This window comes from Ictalurus furcatus, chromosome 1 (genome assembly GCF_023375685.1).
Source record: "Ictalurus furcatus strain D&B chromosome 1, Billie_1.0, whole genome shotgun sequence".
NCBI lineage: Eukaryota > Metazoa > Chordata > Actinopteri > Siluriformes > Ictaluridae > Ictalurus > Ictalurus furcatus.
Genome location: NC_071255.1, coordinates 17897116 through 17915351, shown reverse-complemented (window position 1 = coordinate 17915351; position 18236 = coordinate 17897116). Strand labels below are relative to the sequence as shown.

The window sequence follows — 18236 nt, the reverse complement described above, 5'->3', positions numbered from 1 at the left end:
GTTGTGCAGCTGAGTGGTGCAGCTCTCCCACACTGCACCCAGATGATGCCCCCTGACAAGCTAACATGCTGTCTTGATTGTTTTATATTCTTTATCACACTGTTCTTCTGTTTCTGTTTAAATAGCATTTATGTTTCTGTATTGTGTTATATTTTTATGCTAGTAACTGGTGTGGTGGTGTGTTATGATGTGGTATGTTGTGGACCGTGTGTGGTGGTCCGCTCTGGGCCAGAAAGTCAAGGGCCACTTTTTGGTCCCAGTCCACCCCTGATTATTGCTATTAATGCTAAATAATGTATGCTGAAAATTTAAATATCGATGTTAAAAAACTGAATGAAGGCCCCATTCCTATATTTCGCCTCGGGCACCCAAATCAGTAAATCTGCCCCTGGTTTTACTTATTCAGAAGGCCCAAAGATGATGCTTTTTGTTATTGTGAAAAGGATTTCTGTTCGCCCCTCTAGCCTCCAGAGATAGTGAAATGCTTTTTCAATATTATAATGTTCAATGCCATTTTCAGCCTGAACTGGTACGCCTGAATGAAATGCGTGTTTCTTTAGTATTGTAATATTGGTACCCATTTTAATGATTGAAAAGTTGTTCCTCAGTTGTTGTCTTTGCTTTTTAAGCTGATCGACAGTCAGAGGAATTCTCCATTCGCTATTTATACATCTGCTTAGTATTTCACAACTAATAATTAGCATTTTTAGACGTGGGTGGGTGAGTGTGTAGAAGGGGACCATGATCCAGCACGCAGGGTTGGAGAATGTGTGAAGTCCTTCAGCTCTCACAGCTCTGTATCCAGGTCAAGACGGTCATCCTGGTATTTGCCTCCACTCATTATCTGTGTGCCAGAACTGATCTGAGGTTAGAGCAGTGCCACTAATGGCCGGATTTGGCGAGATTACTGCTGATGAGGCTTGCAAGCTCACATCCTGCTCTCTGCTGTCCTCTGCAGTTAAGACATGATTACAATCACTACACTGGACACTGTTTGCTCGGTTGCCAATAAAAAAAAGCTAAAAAAAAAAAAAAACAAGCTAAAAATTGAGACTTCTTAATAGTTTTTAAATGATCAGTAGCTCTGTTTAATTTGTTTAATCCCTGCTTATGAGATTTGTAACTTATTTGTTAGACGTTTTGTGGATTTAAGTGTCTTATTTGGGGTGATTAATTTTTGTGGAACATGCAATCGCTGACTGGCATAAGCTCAACAAGTACATGTGTTTACGAGGCAAATATATGACATTTTGAGAAGGGTTGGAAGTAAAAAAAAAAAAAAAAGTAAGTGTTTTCCCTTGGTGGTGTGGGAAGTCCTCGGAATTGACTTTAATTGGTTAAAAGCATGACTGCTGAAGCAATTAAAATGACAGGTGAACCTGTGTGGTGTGCATGTTCCTTTAACCTCACCTGTCGAATTTGACATGTCCTAAACCCTTCTCCACATGTTACCATGGCAGCAAGTATTTCATTTCATTTAACTTTTCAGGCTTCAAAAACCCCTAGAATGAGTTCTCAAGATCGTTATTATTTCCTCTTTAATATAGTGTTTTTATTTGTTATAATTAGGTCTTTAAGGGCAGAAGAAGGATATTTTCAGGATTATTGGTGTAGGCAGTTCCAGCTTTACTGATGTGACATTTGCTCTCAAATGTGCAACCTGCAAAATGTACTGATTAAGCATTTACCAAATAATTTTGCTCATATTCTACTAAAAACACACACACACACACACACACACGCACACAAATTTAATTACATTTTCACTCAACAGAGGCTTACCAAATTAAATTCTGCTCTGGATGGGACTGGAAATGAACATGAAAATTTGGGACGTAGCACTTTTACAAGTTTTAGAGTCTAAATCAGAAAGCACAACATCTACATGATTAAGGCTTTTATTAATATAAGAATTCTATTTAAATAAACAGTGTTGTGTCTTTCTGTTATGGATGTGGCAGTGTTTGAAATTGTTTTTAAAATATTCTACAAATGAAGCTCATGACAAATGAATGCTCCAGAAATATTAAATGAAGGCCACTGTTATGTTATACCTTTCTACCTCATGTGTTCTGTTCAACACTGATTTTAATACAGAGATCATATAAAGTTATATCCTAAAATATCGTGTGAAGATGTGTGCTCATTACGTTGGTCAGTGTAAGAGCATTAAAGGGGAATTCTGGGATAAAATTAGCATTTAAAAAGGTTAATTTTTATGTTATGTATATTCTGATGTTATTCTTATGTTAGTATTATACAGCACAATATTGCAGCTGTCAGCTTCAGAGTTTTTGCAGAAGTGATTTTATATCTCTGGGTATGATAATGCCAGCATACATTGCATAAATGCATAATATCCAAAGACTATTCTAGACCCAGTTATGGGGGCTTCAGCTCCACTATTATTCATCTCACCCCCCCCTAAAATGTTCAGTCCCTCTTTCTCTAACTCAGTTAAATTCCATTAAGCTTATATTCTCTTTTACTAAGCATGAAAGCTGACAAAAGCGGTTGAGCAGCAGTAAAATCCTCAAACTGTCTGATTGCTCGGTTTATACTGAACTATATTGCCTATGGCAAAGCTTTTCAGAATCTTTGCTCATGCCATAAGTCTGCTCGTCACATGCTGCTCTCTCTCTGCTCACTGCTGGTGGATGCTTTTCTATGACTTTGACATGGATTTGTTTATGGCAAAGTCAAAGTTGCATCCCCTTTGTGAAGACCTAGCCTGACTGGCAATGAATAATGGATATGGATATGATGGGGTGGGAGCATGGCGGCTTGGTGGTTAGCACATTTGCCTCGCACCTCCGGGGTTGGGGGTTTGAATCCTGGCTCTGCTTTGTGTGCAAAGAGTTTGTATGTTCTCCTTGTGCTTCGGGGGATTCCTCCTGGTACTCTGGTTTCCTCCCTTAGCCCAGCCCATCTCTAAATTGTCTGTAGTGTGTGAATGGGTGTGTGATTGTGCCCTGCGATGGGCTGGCACCCCATCCAGAGTGTCCCTCGCCTTGTTCCCTGAGTTCCCTGGGATAGCCTCCAGGCTCCCACGACCCTGTGTAGGATAACAGGTATGGAAAATGGATGGATATCAAAGTATTTGTTCACCTGCCAATTCCCTCCCACAATGGACATTTGACATGGGAAGTGGGAAAAAAAAGTGCACATAAAGCTCATAAAAGGCTACTTTAACCATACTTTTACAGCTACAGGCCTGAGTGGCTATCGGTGCTGTTCTACTCTAGTGAACTTCAAACATTCATGTAGAATTTTGGATTGAAATTGCAGCACGGCAACAACAACGAAGAAGAGAGAGTAGCTCAGCAACAAGCTAACCAAATAATGTTAATGATAACTCCAATGTTGATGATTACTTTCTCAAAACAGTAATTAGTATGGTTACTGTTATACAACCCCAATTCTGAAAAAGTTGGGACAGTATGGAAAATGCAAAAAAAATAAACGAAAAGAGTCATTTGACAATTCAATTCACCCTGTTCTATATTGAAAACACATTATTAACACATTATTTGATGTTTTACTTTGTGAATTTAATTTATATTTGAAAATATACACTCATTTCAAATCTGATGACTGCAACACACTCCAAAAAAGTTGGGATAGTCGACTGTTCACCACTGTGTAAGATCACCTTTTGTTTTAATAACACTTATTAAGCGTTTGGGTGCTGAGTGAAGACACCCGTTGGTTAAGTTTAGCAAGCGGAATTTTCCCCCGTTTATCCATTATGTATTTCTTCAGCTGTGCAGCTGTACAGGGCCTTCATTGCTTTATTTTGCACTTCATAATGTGCCACACATTCTCAATCTGAGACAGGTCACAACTGCAGGCAGGCCATGCTAGCACCCACACTGTCTGCTTACGCAACCATGCGCTTGTAATCTGGGCAGAATGTGATTTGGCGTTGTCCTGCTCTGGATGGAAGCATATGTTGCTCCAAAATGTGTACATATCTTTCTGCATTAATGATGCCCTCACAGATGTGCAAGTTACCCATGCCATGTGCCCTGACACACCCCCATACCATGACGGACGCTGACTTTTGGACATGATGCTGATAACAGCTTTGATGGTCCATTTCCTCTTTGGCCTGGAGAACACCACGGCTGTTTTGTCCAAAAACTATTTGAAATGTTGACTCGTTGGACCATAAAACATGATTCCGCTGTGCTACTGTCCATCTTAGATGAGAGCGAGTCCATAGAAGTCGGCGGTGCTTCTGGACAGTGTTGATGTCTGGCTTCTGCTTTGCATAATAAAGGCTTAACTTGCATCTGTGGATGCAGCGGCGAATGGTGCTGACCATTGGTCACGTGCATTCAGTGGTCACGCACATTCAGAAGTGGTTTTCAACCTTGCCCTTTACGCACCGAGATTTGACCGGATTCCTTGAATCTTTTGATTATGTTGTGTACTGTAGAAGGTGAAATACCCAAAATCCTAGTGATTTGTCTTTGAGGTATGTTGTTCTCAAAGTGTTGGATTATTCGCTGACGCATCTGTTGGCAGATTGGCGAGCCTTGACCCATCCTTACTCTTGAAGGACTAGGCCTTTTTTGGAGGCTCCTTATATACTATGATTAGACGATTGCCTCACCTGTTTCACTTCACCTTCTTATTTCAACTTGTCACATCGCTATTAGTCCTAAATTGCCCCTGTCCCAACTTTTTTGGAACGTGTTGCATGCATCAATTTCAAAATAAATGTTTACTTTAAAAAAAACTATGCAGTTGATTAGATAAAACATAAAATACCTTGTCTTTGTACGTTTTTTGTTTAAATACATGTAAATGTAAACAAATGTAAACAAATGTAAATGTCAAGTGCATTTAAAAATCACTCCTCTTTGTTTTTATTAGCATTTTCCATATTGTCCCAACTTTTTCAGAATTGGGGTTGTAGATTTAACTAAATACTGTGTTTGTATACTAACCGATCTAAAGCCAATTCTGCTGTAAACTCATTTAAAAGTAGAGAAGTGGGACTTTACACTGTTCACAGTGTGAGCAGTCATCGCGATTTCACATCACTGGTTGTAGGCGGGGAGTTTGCCTCGAACACATGATAACACATGCTTCTTCTGAGATACATGAAGCCAAACAACCTTTTGTAAACTGCTTCTCATACAAAGAGCAGCATAACACACTTGGAGGAAAGTGCTATCTGCCCTTTTCTGCATACACGTGCTTGCAGACACCCATGATTGGCTGGTGTTGCTGTGATTGACAGAGTAGAGAGAATATGCCATCCTTCCCACCCAGAAAGCATGGCCAATTTGCCTTCCTTGGCTCCTGACCATGGATGGCTTGAGGAATATAAATCACAATACCGTTACTCAACACTATTTCTGTGGATGTCTTATTGATTTTAATTAGATTTACCACCATATTTGCCCCAACATATGTGCATGGAGTCTAGGCTTTGGGCTTTTCATCCACACACCAGCAACTATTTATTACTCTAGCAATGTTTCTTAGGCTAGAAAACAAAGCAGTTTATATTTAACTTCTAAAATAATGTACTTGCAGTTGTTGATCATAGTGAGCATTAAAAGTACAACTTTTATTTAGTGTTAATAGTTTTCGTTTATTTTGTATTAAGAGTGTTTGATTAGTATGCACTTATCCTCTTTAACATTTATGGATGTTATTGATTGAGGCTTTTTTGCATACACACGCACACACATGCACACACTTCATATACACGCTTCAGGTTTTGCTGTCTTTCTCTGTGTCTTTCTCTTTGCTGTGTGCAGCTGTTGGCTCTGTCATGTGGTCAATGAGGGTCAGTAAGACAGTGACAGTTGTGACGGGTGCTGTTCTAACCCCAAGAGCATGCTGTAATCTCACATTGGCCGTCTTCCCCCGAGCCGCACTCACATCATTACACACAGGCCCACAGCTGCGTCTACCACCAGCACTACCAGCACTTGTGTGGAGTTGTGAAGTACAGTGCAATGATGTTATATAAAGCATGAGAGTGGATCTTATGCTTTAAAAACAGATGTCATTGTTGTATTTATGTAAATAAATAGCATATGAGACAGTCTCATTTTTCTTGTAGTGCCTAGTGTGGTTATTGGAAATAGTTTTCTAGCTTCGGTATTGTGTTACATGTGAATCCATTTGATAACTTGAGTCAGGCTTAGACTGCAGATGATCTCAGCCATTTTGATGAAGATTCGAGAAAATGTGTAGAAGTAACAGTTATATTGTTTATTATGCTAATTAGCTCAATATCTAAAGGGCAGGGTTAAAAGATCCAAGTTGTAATTATGATTGACCAGAGGTTAGCAATCAGGATATGTAGGCCTTTTAGCTTAATAGTCAGTGTATTCATTACTTTGTTATACTTTATTTAGATGGTCGTTTGTAGACCATCATGAAGCAGTCTATCAAGTGTTTCTTTACAACATGCCAAGTACTGTTTTCATTCAACAGCCCACAGCCCATTTAGCTGTACTCACGTTCAACAGATGTGAATCAAAGAGGGCTTTGGCTGTATGTGCGTTGTGATGACGTCACATGATGTGTCTTGGCCAAAATCTTCCGAAAATCTGTGGTCATTTTGAAAAATCGCAAACTCCTCCGAAAATTGTGGTGTTTGCTTGAGTTTGCATTAATTTCTGATAAAAAAAAAGCGAACTCCTGGAGTGCCTGAGTGGTAGTAGTAGTAATAGTAGTACTGGTAGTAGAATTAGTAGTAGTAGAATTAGCTCATGGCATTTTAACTGGCACCTCCCCTGTTTTAGCATACTTACACAATATCTAGGTGTCTTGTTCACACTTATTTATTGTGTAGAGACAACCTTCCTCCTTAATAATCTATTAATTAATCAATTTTTTTTTTTTTACTATTTATTAATCTAATAAAATCTAATCCAATTCAACCCTTGTGCCCCAAATTCTATATTGTACTTACACTGAATTTCAGAAAAGAATAAACTACAGATCATACTTTTGTACACTCTGTATTAGCAACTTTTACTTTCGAGGAATATTAGGAAATTGCAGAAAATCCTTCAAAGCTTATGAGCCTGTAAAGACCAAACATTTTCCCACACAACAGAAGATGCAGCCGATTATTCATCAGGGTAGTTTGCAGCAGCTATAGACCATTCAGTATAATGATTAGCAAGAAATAATGTGTGGGTGAAGCAAAATGTGCAGATGTTTTAAAGAATTTATGTGCAGCATTTGTAGTGCAGTAACAATTCCATAGAAAATATGGCATATATGATAATGGTGTGATAACCAAACACTGATTTCCCATCCATCCTTTTTCTATACCGCTTATGCTACAGGGTCATGGGGACCCTGGAGCCTATCCAAGGGAGCATGGGGCACAAGGCAGGATACACCCTGAGCGGGGTGCCAATTCATCGCAGGGCACACTCACATACACATTCACACACTACGGACACTTTGGACATGCCAAGCCACCTACCATGCATGTCTTTGGACTTGGAGAGGAAACTGGAGTACCCGGAGGAAACCCCCGCAGCACGGGGAGAACATGCAAACTCCACACACACAGGGCCATGGCGGGAATCGAACTCCCAACCCTAGAGGTGTGACACGAACGTGCTAACCACTAAGCCATTATTATATCTTTGAAAGAAACACAGTTATGTTTATAATTATGAAACTGAACACCTTTACCTAATAATCAAAATTCTATTACATTTGAGTGACTTCACAAAAGATCATTAGTTCAAGTAACTTGTATAATAACTTTTTTTTTCATTCTCAAGGTTATAATGTATATTTAACTAGAGTTTATTCAACATTGAATTCAATCCAGTTATCATGTCCATGATTGTATAACAAGGGCAAATATTATACAAGTCTCTTTCAAGCAGCATTATCAAACATTACACAATGTGTGTGATTGTGCCTTCAGGTGTGCATCCAGTTAGGACACACTTTTTTCATACCGTGAACCTCTTTTAAGTATAAGGGGATTCCATTTCCCAAAGAATATGAATAAAATAATTAGTTTCTCAAACGAAGAACGAATAGACCCGACTACTTGTGGAGACAGCAGATTCATAAAAATTAGCAATCATTACAGTTGCAGCACCTCTATGGCTGGATTTTGTCGCGTTGAATTCTGCTTTCTATTGCAAACTCCTTTGCCTTAATAGAAACAGTGAATAATAAATGAGCTACCTGCGCACAATGAGTGCCTGTACAACCTCCACTCATCGCACAAAGCAATCAAAGCCTTTGATTATTAGTCAAGCCAAAATATGAAAAGAGCGAGAAGAGAGCCTGAAAGAAAGGCAAAGGAAAAATCAGCTTGTAGTGTTCGGCTAATCAACAGCTCCTTCATATTCCGCAATGCTTATTGCATGATTGTTTGAATGCATTGAAAAAGCATGTGTACATCGAGCTATTTGACTGCATTTTAGAGCACAAAACAGAGGTGCTCTAGCTAATGCACTCCGCAGTGAGACGCTCTTTTCTGGAGTGCGGCTCGCCGTGCCGGCTTCAATTGCTGTGACCTAGAGCAATTCTTGAACAAATAAGATTGCCTTTGTGTGCACATTATTTTCTGTTGACATTTGCTAAGCACTTGGGCTACTGGCCATGGGAGATAGGTAAGGACCTAAAATGTGTCTATACCCAGTAGATTTAATGTTACCTTGAGAGAAAGAAGAAGAGAGTGAATAGGAATGGGACTCTTCTCCATGGCCATTGTGTAATAGTTATTTTTATTTTGATGTATCTAGTTTTTTCCTCTTCTGTTTTTTGCACTTGCTTTGTTTATTCCAGGCTATTTTTTTCTTTTTCTTTTTTTTTTTTTTAAAGAGAGCCAAAAAGCCCACAAATCAACTGAAGGTGCCCCCACACATTTTCATTTCAATCTCTGAGATCTCATCTTTATGAATGTTTTTGTACCATTGACCTGCTTGGGAATGGCTTCACACACTCCAGCTCTGAACGATACAAAATTTCATTTTAAGGTCATCAATATTATGCATGATACACTACAGTGGTCCAGTTTCAACAAATTTTGAATAATGCACTTGTTCAACATGAGACAAGCTTTATAACTGACTGTTGGTGAGAGAGAGAGAGAGAGAGAGAGAGAGAGAGAGAGAAATATTTATGCGGTTATGGCTCTATATCTTCCCCAAGCTGCTCAGTGTGTACCCTCCGTATTAATCATGCTGGAGGAGATAAGAGGCCTGACACTAGCCAGCATCCTCAGAGCCCAGCTTTCTTACTTTAACAGCGTGTGTGCTCCTCGGCGGAGACTCAGCATGGCTCAAGCTTTCTCGCAGGAAAACACTGCTGCAATATCCATTATGCCAGAGGCCAAGGATAATTTATTGTCAAATAAGGAAAATGGATCAACACTAATGTCACTTGATGATCAACCACCCAGGTTTAATAAAACATAGCGATGGTGGTGCGTGATGCTGTGCGGCGGCGACTCCTGTCCCCGCTTTTCTCTACCTGGCCACAGCACTGTGGTAATTACCCTGCTGTCACTGTGATAAGTGGTATTAATGGCAGCCTTGTGCACTTTAACCTGCACTGAGCTCCCAGCATCGGGAGATTATTACAGCCAGCCAGCTGAAGTGTATGCTTTTGTGTTGCATGTGTGTGTGTGTGTGTGCACATGTGTGTGTGTGTGTGTGTGTGCGTGTGTCCACAATCTGACGGAACAGGTTTTGCTCCTCCTCTTTCTTTGCATATGCTTACCCCTTATCCTCACCCCCTTCCCCCCCTTTTTTTGCTTTTTCTCTCTATCAGTCTATAAATCCTTTCTTCAGCATGATGTCTCTCTCTCTCTCTCTCTCTCTCTCTCTCTCTCCCCCTCTTCCTCTCTCCCTCTCTCCTTCCTGACTGCTCACCCTAAAGGAGAACGCTCTGTTCCAAATTGGTGCTACATCATCTGAAATCATTAGTGTAGTGAGTCAAACAGCTGTGTGTGTTTTTAAATGTGTAAACTAATGAGTGCATGCCAACAGCAGGAATGGGGCTCTCCCTGCCGCACGCCTCCTGTCACACACGCTTACGACCACAGGCAAAACATCCATTCTGATCGGCCATGAATATTTAATTATCCCTCTCCAAATTATTGTATTTATCATTGCAGACCTGTTTGTCATTGTCAACAATATGCCGATGTTGAGCTGCCGTATACGTTCGCCGTCAGATGATTCCCCAGGAGATGGAGCTGGACATTTTCTTTTCTCAAGCAGTGTGGCTGTATATTAAAGTAACGGCCAATCTGACGCAGTAAGCGGCTCGATCGTGCCGGTATCTCCTCATGGTGCTGACCTAGTGTCCTCTTCATAGTCCGAGTAGACCAGGACGTTTTTTTGGGTTTTTATTTTTATTTTTAACACTAAATAAAGCTATTGTGATGTACAGCACACAGAATAGTCACAGCCTATATGCTCTCTGCTTTCTATTTGCTGACAGATGTCTAAGGTGTGCAGATGCACCTTGTCAGAAGAGCTGCCCCACTAATCTCGACATCAAGGCTTTTATCACCAGCATCTCTAACAAGGTAATCAGTGGGTTTTTGTATTTTATATTCTACAAATAACTAATTGCCTGCTGTTTTCTCCACAGCAGTCCTCAGTAATAAAATATCCTGAAGCAGAACTGAGTTTAGAGGTGCGCACCAGGATTGCGGGACACAGCAATAATGTTGGAGTCAGTTTTTATTCTTGTGCGCAACAAAGAAAGGCCACATTTATTAACCTAAAGTGTATCGGATGCAGAAGCTTGCTTACACGGTTTATTCATTCATCATCAGTAACTGCTTCATCTGGATTTGTTTATATTTGGGGAATTATTATGGGTGCATACTAACCAAAAAAATAAGTGTGGGAGAGAGGGTGGGATTGGGATTAAGAGTTGGTTACACACACACACACACACACACACACACACACACACACACACACACACACACACGCACGCACACACACACTGTCTCAGTTCACCATTCAAAACAAAAGTTTTACAAAACTGTGAATGTACTAATTTAACATTACATCGCTTAAGGGTTTCTACTTTTATTTTAATTGTCATATTAAATCCCAAATAGCCCCAAGAATGTTTCTGTTTAGTAACAAAATTAATAAATTATTACCCTTCTATTTTTTCATATCTTGAATTTCATTATTTAAAAGAAAGCGAATGGTGTGAAAGGATTTCATCCTATTTCTTCAGCTAAGCTTGATGATTTCGGCAGTGTAGGAATATCTGTGTTGAACTCTTTCATTATTAGACGGATAAATATTTATTTAAAATATTTTTATTCTGGCAAAGAGGGACATTTGACATTTTAGAAATTTACAGAAAGCAGACGAACCCCCTACGTTGAACCGTAGGCTTTAATAAAGTTTTATTTTATTTTAGTTTTTTTTTAATGTAATGCCACTAAAGCTTTGAACAAAATGGTTTGTCATTCGCACACTTGACCTTCACAATCTTTTGAGAAATGCAGCGTTTCAGGTCTCTTACTGGCTTCGCACTGCACATTTAGCCATCAGTCAACCATTAAAGCTCAAGATCAACTTATATAATGAACATGAAATAGCCCTTGGAAAATGCTCTTGCTAAATGCCACCTGGAACCCACTGTTATTCAGTAAAGCCTGGTGCCTTTCAATGCATTTTGTCAAATTTCAAAAACACATTTTAGTCAGCTTTGATTCAAGGCCGTCTAAGGGCAGTGCTATTTCTTTATTTTGCTACCTTTTAATATGTCTGAACACTATAGTTGCTGTTCTTCTACTGTATTAGAAATCCTCTACTGACAATGCAGCATTCTTGATGATTTCACGGCATGCAACGTTTTCACAGACCTGAGTTGGTGTGTTTGTTCTGCACGAGTGTTCATCTGCTTATTCTGTAGAACTATTACGGGGCAGCGAGGGCGATCCTGTCAGACAACCCGCTGGGCCTGACATGTGGGATGGTGTGTCCCACCTCAGACCTGTGTGTGGGTGGCTGTAACCTCTACGCCTCGGAGGAAGGGCCCATCAACATTGGAGGACTGCAGCAGTTTGCTGTTGAGGTAGGCAAAAAAATAATAATCGAATTTTTCAATGTGTTCACGTAATATCTACATAAAACAATGAAGTGCATTTCATATTCCTAACTGGTCTCAGATCCCAATGCAACAGGCCAGAGCTTAGCATTTCAAGTAAGTGAACATGATTTTTTTTTTTTTTCAATGTGAGAAACAATATTTCTGTGTTCTGTAAGGTAGTAACTTTCAACAGCAGTGAGAGATTGATTCTTCAAAACGTACGGATGCCAGTTATGCTCCTGTTTTCTGCCTTAGAGCGTATTTTACAGCCGGCTTCTGCAGTAGCTCAGTGTTGGACAAGCAGTAACTTCTCCCCGCTCTGTTTAGCTCACATAAGCCATGATGGAGCGACAGCACGATCTACGCGTGCTGTATTAATGGGGCCTCTCAGCCCTTTGTTATGGCCGCAACAGAAGCTCGGGTGCACGGTGACTGTCACCATCTACCATAACAGTTGTAATTTTTCCTGTGCCTTTTCTCAGCAGCTGAGTCCTCTTCTGTGATAAACATCAAATCCCCCTATTATAAAAACAGACCGAGAAACTAGGCGCCCGAGGAAAACAGCTCTTCACACACCAGACGTCATTGCCAATACTGATGGCTTTATTAAGATGTTGGCATTAAGAAGCTAAACCGAGCAAGGGGGATCTTTCATGTTTAAAACAGAAGATTTACCGTCAGATCTCCATTTAATGTTTAGAAGGAAGGAACAAAAAAAAAAAAGAAAACGAGCAGGGCGGCACAGGGAGGGGGGCTTCACTTTAAAGCAGCGCAGCTAAGGCGCTTTGGTCTACCATAAATAGATTTCCACAGAGATTTGCTTACTGTCATTGGCTGTTCCTTGTGTGTTGTGACTGTTATCAGCAATGACAGCTTTTATTGTAAACCTTGAGGTTTTTAAACTGCTGTATGTCGAATTTGTTTGATCATCTGTCGCCTTGTTTTCTCCTGTGGAATAATGATTGGAACTACAGGTGTCCTCTACCATGATGCAGCTCTGAGATAATCAGGGTATCTGTTCTTGTCATTGTCATAGTGGGCTTTATTTAGTTCCATGGTAACTGCTAATTAAATGAAAATGTCAGTGATACTGTGTGTGGGTTTGGATCTCTGTCTTTGACCCACCATCCTGTAGGGTTGCTGCTAAGGAGGCTTTACCTGCTCCTAACGAATTATCTATAGAAGGAAGTAACGGGCTCAAAGGATTTCAGTAAGACAGACAATATCCTAGATTCATCTAAGGAAATGAATAAATTATGATTCATATACATATCAGTATGAAATCTGGTGGATTTTTTGACCTGTTGGAGAAATGTGAAATTTCCCTTGTCTGCTTTTTCTTTGTGATCTTGTTGTGTAATTGTAATCAGTAGGGCACACTGGCTCATTCACACCGATTCCCCATTTGGACAACTGGTGTTTAAGCAAACATAGTTAAAAAAACAAAAACAAAAACAAAAAGCAATTTGGTTATCCAACCGTGCCAAAAAAAAGGCAGAGTTTGTAGTGTAATATCATAATATTTGCTCACTATTATCTATTGATGCATTATAGCAGTATGATAAGGCTAAACTCTCTTTCCGTAGAGCTGCAGTTTAGCTGAGAGGTTTTTTTTTTCTTAATGAGTTGTTCACACTGCCATATATTTTTTAATAAGTTGATGAGTTGAGATGGCAGCTCGGTATGCCCCAACCTTCATGAACTGACACTCCCACCTATCAGGCACCATTTGAGCTGATTAAAAAAAAGAGAGAGACTTTGGCCTGTACAGTTTCATTACTGCCTAAAGAATAAAAGGCACAATTACGAAAGCGCCCTCTCTCCTGCCACCCACCCCTGCCATGACTTATTAGACATCTCTTTCTAGGTGGCAGCTCCTCTCTCCTTAAATGTGAGAGGTCAGGCTGGTTATCAAGCTGATAATTAGATAACACCAGGAAGAGGGCTATCACTGCCCAGCTCTTTTCAACTGTAGTTCCTCTAGCATGGCTGCAGTCAAAGATAAAGTCAATGCATCCTTTCAGTTGTGGGCAGCGTACAACCTTTCTGTGTGCAAGTGGCTGAGCGCGTTAGCCAGCTTTGAGGCAGCCTCTCTTCATCTCTCGCCCGTGTCTCGAACGATGTATCCATGGCTGTTCAGGCTACGTTGATGCCAGTCTGACATTTGACCCTCATGTGCAGAACACTGTCAAAACTTCCTTTTTCTATCTCAGAAATATTGCACGCTTACACGAGTCCATTTCTGTTTCTGAAAGGCTGATTAACACATTTGTTTTTTCTCGCATCGACTACTATAATGCTCTTCTCATTGGAGTCTCTAAATCCACACTCAATAAACTGTAATATCTGCAGAATACGGCAGCTAGGATCCTGACTCGTACTAGGGTATGTGATCACATAGTCCTTATTTTAGAGTCCTCGTGCTGGCTCGGTGTCGAGTACCGAGTTGATTTTTAAATCCTTATGCTGACGTATAAAGCATTGCATGGTCTGGCTCCTCAGTATTTGGCCGAGCTCTTAACTTTGTACTTACCAGTACTTTCTGTTCCTTTCAGTCTGGTCTTTTAGCTGTTCCTCATACACGTCTTCGCTCCATGGGAGACAGGGCTTTCTCGTCCTGTACCCCTAAACCATGGAATTCTCTCCTGGGTGAGATTAGGGAAGCACAGTCACGAAGTGATTTAAAATCTCGTCATGAAACATTTTACTTTAGGATAGCCTTTGCTTGACTTCTGAGTTTTTCTTGTAATATATAGTCATTAATAATTCTTTAAAAAAAATAAAATAAAATTTAACTGATTGTTTCGTATGATATTTCTATTTGATTTGTTATTTTTTTTTCTGTGTTTTGCCTCATGCTGTGTTTGTTTTGCTGTAAAGCACTTTGAGAAGCAACTTTTATAGGTGCTATACAAAAGTTGTAATTATTATTATTGTATTATTGTTATTATTATTATTATTATTATTATTACTATTATTATTATTACGATTATTATTATTACCTCTCTCAGAGCAAAGCTCTTAACACAGTTTTCTACTGGTTTTTAACATCAGATTGGCCGCCATAAATTCAGCCACAAATGTCAGGAAATGTTTGAATTTTTATGCAAAATGTGAGTTTTAGTAAAGGTCAGTAGCGTTAGGCAATTTAAGAGTTCAGTTCTGAGAGTTCATTTCACACATGGTTTTAGTGAAAAATCTTTGTAGTGAATTGTCTGGACTAGATTATTACTTGTGTCTGCCTGTCTGTTGCTCTTGGTTTGTCTGTGTCTGTCTGTCATGGTGAATGTTTTTGTCTACCCATCTCTCTCTGTCTCTCCTGGTCTGTCTGTCTGTCTGTCTGTCTGTCCGTCTATTTGTGTCTGTATGAATGTGTCTGTCTTTTCTTGTATGTTTTCTGCCTGTCTCTTCTGGTCAGTCTGTCTGTTTGTCTTGGTCTGGTTGTGTCTGTCTGTCTTTTTGTGTTTTTCTGTCTTGGTCTGTCTGTCTGTCCTGGTATATTTTTCTGTCTTCCAGTCTCTGTCTCTCTTGGTCTGTCTCTGTCCATCTGTCCTGATCCATATGTTCTGTTCTCTCTGCCTGTCTGTGTCTGTTTTTATCTGTATCTGTCTGTCCATGTTTATCATGTTTGTCTCTCTATGTCTGTCTCTTCTGGTCAGTTTTTTTCTGTCTTTGTTTGTCTGCCTGCCTGTCTGTTTTTCTGTCTTGGTGTGTCTTTCTTGGTCTGTCTGTCTGTCGTTTTGTATCTGTGTCTTTCTATCTGTCTGTCTGTCTGTTTGTTGGTCTTGTTTTGTCTATGTCTGTCTGTCATTGTGTATGTTTTTGTCTTCCCATCTCTCTTTGTCTGTCTTTGTCAGTCTGTCTCTCCTAGTCAGTCTTTCTCTGTCCTGTTCTGTCTCTGTCTGTCTGTCTGCCTGCCTGTCTGTTTGTCTCTCTTGGTGTGTCTGTCTTGGTCTGTTTATATCTGTCTGTCCTGGTGTCACCGTCTGTCCACAGATACCACCCTCCTCTATAGATCTCTCTTCTGTAGGTGGCTGTCAGTACTGCTGTTGATGTGTAGTAAGAATTGGGAATTAGGAGTGATGTAGCTGAAGATGAGGATATACATGCTATTTCCTACTGCGGAAACATACTTAGTGAAGTACATAGATCTGAGGAAGTCATTATTATCAGCTCTGCTTGCACTTGGAGCCCTTGAGCCTATTCCACACAGCTTGTCAGGTGCTGTTTGCAGTCCATTGTTTCAATTAGATGATGAGGAGAATTATAAAACTGAGATTGTGTTTTGAATTGATGGATTGTTTGTTTCATAGCAGCAGCAATAACAGGAAGGGCCTCTAAAGCGCTCTCAGGGATTATTAGAAATGCATTGTCATGCAGCAATTTGGGGCTTCACAGTTCATGAGATTCATGAATAACTAAATTAATATCACCTATAATGTTGCCTGCTCAGGCATAATATTGTATTAACAATGCAAGCCTGTATGTATGGATCTTGATAATCTTATTAAGAAGACAAAGTGCTAGCCTTCTCATTTTACGATTGTTAATGGGTATAGCGCTACAGGCTTCTCATTAAAGCCTGTTTGGATAACTTGCCTTATTCTTTCTGTATCTCCTTAGCTATCATCATTTGATGTCTTCATATGGTTACTCATGGAATAAACGAGTTTTTTTTCCTACTTCTATAGTTCTGCTCATACAGTGAGACAGTAGCAAAATGAAATGCACAAATGTCATGCTGGCTCTAAGTACTTTTCTTTTGAAAGCAAAACACCACACAGGCAAATGTTCAGACATCATCACAGTTTTGTTTCCTGGATACCTCAGTCATGCTGTTTCCTGAATCCAGTTTGCGATTTTATGCATAATTATTTAAAAAAAAAAAAACAGCATTACAGTGTTGTTATATATTATGTTGTACGTTATGGTGTAAGATGGGAAACATATACTTACCAGTCAAAAAAGTAGACACACTAGATGAAATATATTTTTAATTGTCTTATAGACATTTTGGCTAAAGGCTTAATGTGTTGGCTAAAGGTTTAAATGTGTTGCTAAGACGAATACAGTCCTCTCCGTAACTATTGGAACACCAAGGCCAATTCATTTGTTTGTGCTATACACCAAAGACATTTGGGTCTGAGATCGAAAGCTGGATATTAGACGAGAGTTTAGGAGTTCAGCTTTTATTTCCTGGTATTTACATCTACATGTATTAAACAACATAAAACCTAGAACCTTTTTGTATCAGACCACCTGAGTTTTAGGCGAGCAAAAGTATAGGAACAGGTAAGTCTTGATGTACTGTAAATTAAAGTAACACTTAATATTTGGTTGCATATCCCTTGCTTGCAATAACTGCATGAAGCCTGTGTCTCACTGACATCCCCAAATTGTTAGTTTCTTCTTTTGTGATGCTTTTCCAGGCTTTCATCACAGACTCTTTCACTTGTTGTTTCTTTTGGTGGTGGGGTGGGGGGTTTCTCCGTTCATGTTCCATTTTATAACTTGATAAAGTTACTCTCGAATAATTTAGATGCATTTCTTTGTAAATTGGCAGACAAAATGTTCCTGTAAACTTCTGAATTCTGTTGTTACCATCATGAGTTACATCATCAATAAAGATTAGTGAGCCTGTTCCAGAAGCAGCCATGCAAGCCCAAGCCATGAGACTTCTGCCACCATGTTTCACAGATGAACTTGTATGTTTTGGACCATGAACAGATTCTTTCTTTCTCCACACTTTGGCCTTTCCATTACTTTGATAGAGGTTAATCTTGGTTCCAGAACATTTGTGGCTCATATTTCTTGTGGCTCATATGTATTTCTTTGCGAATTCCATCCTGGCTTTCTAATTCATACTTCTAATGAATGGTTTGCATCTTGAATTCAATTCAGTTTTATTTGTATAGCGCTTTTAACAATGGACATTTTCCTAAAGCAGCTTTACAGAAATATATAACTTCAGCATATTGATTTTAAATGTATGAATTTATCCCTATCATGTGGCATGGCCTCTATATTTCTGCTCTTGAAGCTTTTTTCAAATGGCAGACTGTGACCTTCACCCCTATCCTGTGGAGGTTGTTGGTGATGTCACTGACTATTATTTTTGGGTTTTTCTTCACAGCTCTCACAATGTTTCTGTC

At 39.6% G+C, this 18236-nt stretch overlaps 1 protein-coding gene across 2 annotated transcripts in view; it reads left to right on the top strand.

Moving 5' to 3' along the window:
* The window catches only part of dpyda.1 (dihydropyrimidine dehydrogenase a, tandem duplicate 1), a 152168-nt gene that overhangs the window by 37319 nt on the left and 96613 nt on the right, over positions 1–18236 (top strand). Inside the window, exons 4-5 of one of the 2 annotated variants that reach the window (XM_053630367.1) lie at positions 10462–10549; positions 11908–12069. In XM_053630367.1, the coding sequence (XP_053486342.1) occupies positions 10462–10549; positions 11908–12069 (250 nt within the window). Of the gene's footprint in view, positions 1–10461; positions 10550–10614; positions 12070–18236 lie in introns of those variants that run through there. The other variant, XM_053630375.1, reaches the window with a different exon arrangement.